The 9,233-nt window shown below is 41.9% G+C and overlaps 1 protein-coding gene across 1 annotated transcript; it reads left to right on the forward strand.

The window, feature by feature from the left end:
- Positions 1–304: 304 nt before the first annotated feature.
- On the forward strand, positions 305–9,018 carry Cdnf (cerebral dopamine neurotrophic factor). The gene is made up of 4 exons (XM_051205816.1): positions 305–422; positions 3,392–3,519; positions 5,594–5,735; positions 8,756–9,018. The coding sequence occupies exons 1-4, from the start codon at positions 308–310 to the stop codon at positions 8,932–8,934; spliced, it is 564 nt and encodes a 187-aa protein (XP_051061773.1). The 5' UTR covers positions 305–307; the 3' UTR covers positions 8,935–9,018.
- Positions 9,019–9,233: the final 215 nt, after the last annotated feature.

The raw sequence follows: 9,233 nt of genomic DNA on the forward strand, positions 1-9,233 counted from the left end.
CGCCGGCCTCCTGAGTCCCAGCCAATCAGCATAACGATCCCGCCTTCCTTAACAGAGGTTAGCCAATAAAATAACTTCAGCGCATCACTCCGCGCTCCTTTGGCGTGTATGCCGTAATGCGCACGCGCAATCCGGAAAGGACCGGAAGAGTCCCATTAGCTTCTTCCTCTCCTGAGCCCAGTTCTTGAGAGCCAATGGGAACTCTTGGCGGAATTGCGCCATTTGTTTCCTGCCTCTTAACCGCTTTGTGAGGTTTCCTCCGGCTGCAGTAGTTCAGCGACTGTAGTGTGGGTGGCAGAGGCTCAGCATGCGGAGCACCAGCCCAGCTGCCCTAGTGACCTTTTGCGCCGGGCTTTGGATCTGGAGCCTAGCGCTGGCGCAGGGCCTGGAGGCCGGTATGCAGCCGGGGCCTGACTGTGAAGGTGAGCGGTGTGTGACCTGCTTGCATGGCGGCGACACCACGCTCAGCCCAGATGTTACCTAAGCAGTTTCTCCCAGCCCAGGCTGTAAATAACATCTCACTAAGAAATGCGGCTCAGTCAGTAATTTTCCCCCGCCTCTCGCATCCTAAGCAAAAGCGTGATTTGGGCCCAGTGACACTTGAGGATACCATCTGCTTTTTGCTGTCATTAAGTTGGTGCAGGAAGGTGAATGGGTTGGGATTCCTATTGGATTTCGTGCAAATGATCTCGCCAACTTAATTCTGTTGCTCCTAACTGGGGTGACGACAAGTTTTGAGGTTCAAACTAATTTGTTGCCCCCAGAAGGAAAATAAAGCATGACAATATGCCAGGGTTGCTGAAATCAAATACAAAGTAAGCGCTAGTTAAAACGTGTAGCTGATTTTTTTTTTTAACACAAAGGAACACATTAATTCCTGGAGACTAAAGGACTGTTAACATGAGCCAAAGATAAGAATTTTGCTAGTCCCTTCCTTTGAGACCATGTAGCACTTACTTAAATGCTGGTTTTATTGAAATAATTTAAATGTGTATCTTCTGATCTTGAGAGTGTACTTAATAAACAAATGTTAACTCACAAGATTTATATTGAGTGGCTGAGTGTGTTGTCTTATTGTAAATAAAGTCTTAATAATTGGAGTCCAGCTTTCTATCAGCAATTATCAAATCTTTCTCTAGAAATTTTAAAATAAGTTAGTGTTATATTAAAATTCTGTAGTTAGGTACTAATTTCAGTTAAAGATGTCATTTTGGGCTCAGCAGCTAAAGGTAATTGTTCCCAAGTCTGAAAAAAAAATCTCAGTTTGGTCCCTAGACCTTACAGTTTGGTATCTCCAGATCCCACAGGAGGAAAGGAGAAACACCACTCTTGAAACTATTCCCCTGACCTCCACACATAGTCATGTTGTGCTGACTCACACAATAAACCAATAAATAGATAAGTAACTAAATAGGTAAATAAATAAATACATGTAATACTTTTTAAAGATCTCATATCTCCCAACACATTCAAGCCTCATTTGTGAGGCATGTACTATTGATTCAGTGAGCCATCCACAATTAATTTTTGTAGTTTTGATCTGAAAACATGTCAGAAAAGACAGGGCATCTGGATTAATGGAGAAGCCTGTCACCTTTTTAAATTTACTGCAGTTTGTTTTGATGATTAGCTTGCACATCTGGCTAACCCACTCATGTATCTTATTTGTTCCATAAGGAGGCTATGTACTCACACAGGCAGGAATTATCATAGAATGAGAGCTAGGCTCTACATCAGGTTCTATTACTGCTTATTAGTCTTTTTATTTTGTGTGTCTGTCACAAGTGCCATGGTGTATTTGAGGAGGTCACAGAACAGAATCCTTTCTGTCCTTTCACAGTATGGATCCTGGGACTCAAACTCAGGCCATCAGACTTGGCAGCCAGCTCTAACCCACTGAGCCATCTCACCAGCCCTTATGAGCACTTTTTTATTAGTAACAATTTCCTGTCAATGTATAAGATTAAAATACTATATTATACTGCATATAATAATACAGTATATGTATTATATCTCATATACTATAGCAGTGGTTAGACATTTGGTCATGGGCCACTTTCAACCTATTGATTTGTTCTGGTTTGGGAGATTTTCAAATTGCCTTTCTTATTCACTTTGCTTATCTGGTCCCTGTAGATAGTTTAGTTTGTGAATCTTGGGCTTAGGTAATTTGAGGTTTTCTGAGAAAACTAACATTTCTAGAAATCATGAAAAGGATTTTATTAGTTAAGCAGTGGTAGCACACACCTTTAATCCCAGTGATTGGGGGACAGAGGTGGGTGGGACTCTGTGAATCAGAGGCAAGTCTGCTCTACAGAGTGAGTTCTGGAACAGCCAGGACTGTTTCACAGCAAAACACTGCCCCCCAAAAAGAGGATTTCATTATGAAACTTAAACTATTTTGAAATCAGTATAGATTGTTGATGTATGAAACTACTTTAATAAACAAAGAAAACCCTGCAGCATGAGTAAAAGGTAACTATTTAATATCACACTAACAAACACAAGCCAGGAACCTTAAGTTACTAGCTTTAACCATCTGTTCTGAGGTTATTAGAGAATAACCTCATGTAAGTTCAAGGATTAAATTTGTGTTTCTCTGTGGATTCTGCCACCATTGTTAATTTTCTCTTCCTTTTTAGAAACTCTTGCCTTGATGGCCTTGATGCTGCTATTTCTTTTGTCTTTGCCTTTTGTCACTGAAAATTTCTTCATATTCTTCTAATTCTCTGGCCATTGCTAGCTTCCCTCCCTCCCTTTCTCCTTCTCTCCCTCCCCCTTCCCCTTCCTTCCTTCCTTCCTTCCTTCCTTCCTTCCTTCCTTCCTTCCTTCCTTTCTTTTGACACGGTCTCACTATGTAGCCTTGGATGGCTTAGAACTCATTATGCAGAACAAGCTGGCTTCAAACTCAGAGATCTGCCTGCTTTTGCCTCTCAAGTGATGGGATTAAAGATATATACCACCATGCTTGCCCTAGCTATGACTTAAATGTTGGAAGTTTTTAGTGTTGTGCCCTCTCTTCATATTTATTATCAGTCTACATACAGTGCAATAAAAACGAATCTACCTGACTGTCTAGTAAATCCTTTATCTCTATATCCAAGATACTTTCTTCTCACAGGTCCAGACATATTGTCTGATAGGTGATTGTGGAATGGCTAGAATTTCAAAACCTCAACATAGTTAAAAAAGTAATCCTCCCCACTTTTTATTCCTTAGGAGCTGGGAACTGAACCTGGGTCCCCTGTAAGAGCCATAAGTGCTCTTAGTTGCTGAACCACCTCTCTACCCTGAATCCTACCTATATTTTTCTCACTTGGTGGGTGGGTCATAGTCCTGAATGTGGTAGAGGTAGAATTGTGTAACAGACCTAAGCCTCTCTTCCTTATAGTATGTAAAGAGTTCTTAAACCGTTTCTACAACTCCTTGCTAACCAGAGGAATAGACTTTTCTGTGGACACCATAGAGAAAGAGTTGATCAGCTTTTGCTTGGATGCCGAAGGAAAAGAAAACCACCTGGTATGGTAAATTTCATTTTTCCAGTGTGCTTCAAAAAAACTACCAGTAGTTTCTTTTTTCCACTTGGAGTTGGTGTCTTCCTTCTTCAATGCCTGATTTAAACATGCTCACTGTAGATGGCAAGCAAAAAAATCAATCTTCTGGGAATCCTGGGACAAATGGGTGAGATGCTATTTAACAAATCAAAGTGGACCTGACCACCAGGTTCTCCCAGTGTTCTTCAGTCCCTACTGTTACAGGGTCCTCACATGGCTCAGGGTGATGTCCACTCTGGACTCTCCCAGAGGTCTCTGCCTCTGACTATACTCTCCCTTTTATCTACAACAAACTTCCTCCTCCACCACACCTAGGAGCAGTCATGTCCTTTCCTTTTTATAACCCCCCCAGTTCATTATGGATTCTTATTGAGAGTAATCCAGTTTTCCTTTCTAAGTACATCACAGAAAAATAATTTTACATTTTCTTAAAATGAATTGTAGAGATTTTTCTGTTGAGAATTTACTATTGTAAGGTGTTTGCATTTGTTGCCAAGACACTTAGTCAAACCCATAAATCATCTCAGTATTATTCACATGTAATGATTGAGGATTTAATGTTTTCTTTTTTTTAGATTGTGTTTCCTGAATTTAATATATTTAATATATTGTTTCAATATTTCTATATCAGTAAAGACAATTTTAGATCAAATAATCTTTCCCATCTTGGTATGGAACCTACAAGCTTGTTCATGCTAAGCATGTGTTTTACTACAGTGCTATATCTCAGGTACCAGACCAATTATTTTTTGCCTAAAGTGGCCATGTTAATGTATACTACTGGCTGATACATTGCCAAATTCTTGTCATTTATTTGTGTCACTAACACTTATGTACTTATAAACACAAGCAAAGATGTATTTTTATTTTTAATTATGTGTATGTGTGTGATCCTGTGTAGGGGTTTGTGCATGTGCGAATGCTGGCGCCTACAGAGACCAAAAGAGGGTGTTGGATCCCTCCCAGCTGAAGACAGGGTATTGTGAGCGCCTGGTATGGGTAGATGTTGGGAACCCAACTCAAGTCTTTTGAAAGAGCAATATGAACTCTTATATGTTGAACCAGGCCTCGGTCATAATATACATACATGCATACATACATACATACATACATACATACATGCGCCTGTTTTTTAAGACAGGGTTTCTCTGTGTAGATGTGACTGTCCTGGAACTTGCTCTGTAGACCAGATTGACCTCAAACTCAGAGATTCACCTGCCTCTGCCTTTGCCTCCTGAGTGCTGGGGTTAAAGGCATTCACCACTACCGTCTGACTTTATATTTTTATATGTAAATTTTAAGTCAGGTAACTGGAAAGGCAGTGTGATGAAAGTTATAAACATGGTGATGTATGTGACAGCTAAAATGCTGGACTGTATAATTTTGTCTTTTCTACTTTTGGGCTGGGTGACCTTCTGCTGTCTTGGGTACAACATGGGGATAACAGCACTCAGGATCACTGTGAGAAGTAAATAACACAATCCCTTTGAAGAAGGGAGAGCTGCACCTATGAGGGCAAACACTGAGTGTGAGTTCTTTCTCATCAGGAGTATCTACTTAGCCTGATGACAAGGCTGGAGTGCAAGACTATGAAAAAAAGCTAATCCCTTGCTCTCCACTCTCCTTTTTTTCTTTGATTTTTCAAGACAGGGGTTCTGTGTGTAACAGCACCAAATGTCCTAGAACTAGGTCTGTAGACCAGGCAGGCCTCGAACCCACAGAGATCCACCTGCCTCTGTCTCCTGAGTGCTGGGATTAAAGGCATGTGCCTCCACCACACTGCCTCATTCTCCCTTATTTATACTGTTTTTCTTGCTTTTATTCATTGTCAGGAACACTAAATCTTTTTAGTCACATTTCATTTATTTCTTTTGCATGCATGTGTGTGGCGTGCACATAGAGGGCAGAGGATAACTTGCTAGAGTCAGGTCTCCCCTACCATGTAGGTCTCAGGTATCAAACAAAAGTTGTTGGCAGCAGGCACCTTTACCATCCAAATCATCTCACCAGCCCTGAATTGCCTGTCATTCCCTTTTCAGTGCTATTATCTGGGAGCCACCAAAGATGCAGCCACTAAGATCCTGGGTGAAGTTACACGTCCCATGAGCGTGCACATGCCCGTGGTGAAGATCTGTGAGAGGTTGAAGAAGATGGACAGCCAGATTTGTGAACTAAAGTATGGTACGAGAGACTCATATGTCTTTCCCAATGTGTTCCACGTGTCGCTGAGCTTTGAAACACTGGGCCATGCTATCTAAAAAGCCAACCTTAGAGGGAAGGAAGTCTCCACTCACTGACAGGTTGCTGAGCTGGTGAATGTTGTCTTTGTGTCAGCTGAGCTACTATAAAGGAAGGGAAACAAATAAACTAATAATAACTTAATATCACATATTGGATAAGAATGGATAATGGGCGTTAAGTTGGAACTGCCAGCCCAAAGTTTAAGTTCCTCTTTACTAAGGTGAGGTCAGCCATGTGTGTCTGGGAAATCCCTGAAAATGAATAGAGGAACCATGTGTGGTGGCCTGTGAAGACGTGAGTCAATGTGTTCAATGGCAGTAGGGCTTTGAAGCTGTAATGTGACTGCATTTTCATCCTGTGTGTGTGTTTTCCTTCCTCCAGCTTCTACTTTTAGGAACCGGGCTAGTGCCATCAAACCAGGTTTCTCGTGATGACATAGCTCATCAGAGATGCCTAAAATAAACAGCCAGGAAAGGAAGGTGATGTCCTATTTAAAAACTCTATCCTTGGCCTTATAAATTTCACATGGTTAAATCTATTCTTATACTGAAGGAGTGTATCTGGGACAGCCTTTTGTGTAGATGGAGTCAGTGTGATTGAAGGCTGGGAAAAATTTTCCCTCAGCTATCCTTGATACCTGAAATTCCACTGATAGAGACTCTTTCTGCCAAAGTTGTTGTTCTCTCTCTCTCTCTCTCTCTCTCTCTCTCTCTCTCTCTCTCTCTCTCTCTCGTGCATGGGCACATGCACGCGTGCGCGCACACACAGAGTATTACAGTAAATGACCTCCTAAGTAATTAGCATTCAGCTCTGAATCATTTAGTCTAGTTTCCCACCACAGTTGTGCAATGTGTGCATGTCCCATAGCTACACAGCAAATATGAAACAGGTTTAAGGTTGAAAGACACCAAAGACAACCTCGTTCATGTTTGCCAAGCACAGGCCCTGACGTACAGGGTAGTTATTATGGGTAAGCGTGCCTTTTTATTGACTTCAAAGGAGTAGGATAGAGGCAGGAAGTCCTGAGTCCATATAACACATGGTCACAGAAGAGACAACTGTGTGCTGAGTATTTCATTTTCGAAGACTTGTGCTTACAGTGAATGGATTTACCTCACAGGACTCCTTCAATATTAGAAAAAGTATCAGACATTATAGAGAAAACTAATATTTGTTTATACATGAGAACACTGACCATTAGAGAACCTTGGGAAGCCATAAACTAATTTTAATTTCTGTGTTGACCTTTCTTGTACTTTTAAGAGTATTGTGGCATTCCTCCTTTTAAATTTAATGCCAGAATCCCATTTTTTTCCCTAGAAAAATAACAAAAAAAACTGCCAACATTTACTTGAAGTTTTTCTCCTTCAACAACTTCTCTTGAATGTATCAATAGTTACAAATTGTTTTCAGTTGATTGTGAGACAGCCTGGAGCTGGAGTTTTAGGTGGTTATGAAGTGCCTAATGTGGGTTCTGGGACTCAACATGGTATCTCTACAAGAGCAGAGTATGCTTTTACCCGAAGAGCCACCTCTCCAGCCTTGATTTCTTCACACTGTTATGAAGATTCCATAGCACTTACATATCTTTGTTTGTTTTTTGTTTTTTGAGACAGGGTTTCTCTGTATTGCTTTGGAGCCTGTCCTGGAACTTGCTCTGTAGACCAGGCTGGTCTTGAACTCACTGAGATTCGCCTGCCTCTGCCTCCGTTTCTTGAGTGCTGGGACTAAAGGTGTGTGCCACCAACTCCCAGCATCACCTTATTGAAGATGTATTTTCTCTTAAAACTGGGCTATAACCTGCTAGTTAGTTATGGCCCATGTCTTTTAGTTAGCCGCAATGAAGGCCATGCCAAAGACACTGGCTTTTATTTATAAATTTCTGTCTTTTCAACCTTTGGAGAAGCAATTAAGCAATGAAATTTGTTCCAGAAATGCAGACTTGAGAACTCTGCAAAGGTTCCAGGCCCTTGTTTTGAAGTCCACATGACTCTTTAGGAGGATGGTAGGAATGCAAACTGTACTAGTATATCACGGTTTAATAAGGATCAGGATAAACAGTTAGGCCGAACAGATGTTTATTCAGGGAGAAATATCTCATAACATAGACAGGTGAACACCAGCAGATTCCTGCTTCCAAGAATTCCTCCGGAAGTCCTCCTGTCCCTGTGCGGCTTGCAAGAGAGTGCTCTCCTGTGCCTCCTCCGACTTGGTTCCCCAGGTCACTTCCGCCCCTGGCTCCACCCCCCCAATGGGTGTGGTCAGTGCCACAGAAGGAGACAAAGTGAATATCCCACTACACTAGTAGCTTTATACAGTGGAAGAGCCAGGGGCTCAAGTTCCTAATATAAAATGGCATAGCATTTACATAAACTCCAGGCACATTGCTAACATTGTATCATATAATGTAAATGTTATATAAATAGTTTTCCATTACATCTTTTGTGTGTTTGGGTGTGCACTCATACTCCTGTACGTGTGTGTGTGTGTGTGTGTATGAGAGAGAAGGGGGAGAGAGAGGGAGGGAGAGGGACAGAGAGAGAGAGAGAGAGAGAGAGAGAGAGAGAGAGAGAGAGAGAGAGAGAGAGAGAGAAAGAGTGCATATGTGCCACAGCATACATGTGAAGGTCAGGGAACAATCCATGAGAGTAAGTTCCCCCTTTCCACTGTGTGGATCACTGGGGATTGAACTTAGGTCCTTGGGCTTGGAAGCAAGTGCCTCTGTATATGCTCAACATAGATTCAGTATTTCCCTTCCTGAATATCATTGGTCTATGATGGGTAGCATTCAAGGATGTAGAACCCAAGGGTATAGAGGGCTGACTGGTGTGTCTTGATCCCCATGGAAAGGGGAACTGACCCACACTGAAGGAGAATGGAGTCAGCACTGTATGCCCTTCTAAGAGTTTCGTGAGAGTCTTGTTTTGTTGTTCAATTTGTGTTCTGTTTTTGACATTTAGAGAAGAAATTGGACTTGGCTTCGGTGGACCTATGGAAGATGAGAGTCACAGAGCTGAAGCAGATCCTGCGCAGCTGGGGGGAAGAGTGCAGGGCCTGTGCAGAAAAAAATGACTATGTGAACCTCATCAAAGAACTGGCCCCAAAGTATGTAGAGATACACCCCAAAACGGAGCTCTGACCTCAGCTATTGATGCACATGGACTGTACTTAGAGCAAGACAACTGTCTAAGACATGGATGTGCTGGTTAAGGCTAACCAGGGATCACCCTAATGGCTGTCAGTCTCGATGTTGTACTGCTTAGGCTTATGATTAACCTATGCTTCCTGCTGGTCACCCACATTTGCTGAGTATGGAGACCTCCAAGTGCCTTGCTCATCCTCCTTTGGAAGGTGAGGTTACTCTCTTTGTAGCACTGTGACAATAATGTCTGTTAGGAACAAGTCAGGGGAGAGGAGATTTACTTTGGCTCATGGTTT

The sequence above is a fragment of the Phodopus roborovskii genome, unplaced genomic scaffold (genome assembly GCF_943737965.1).
Source record: "Phodopus roborovskii unplaced genomic scaffold, PHOROB, whole genome shotgun sequence".
Lineage (NCBI taxonomy): Eukaryota > Metazoa > Chordata > Mammalia > Rodentia > Cricetidae > Phodopus > Phodopus roborovskii.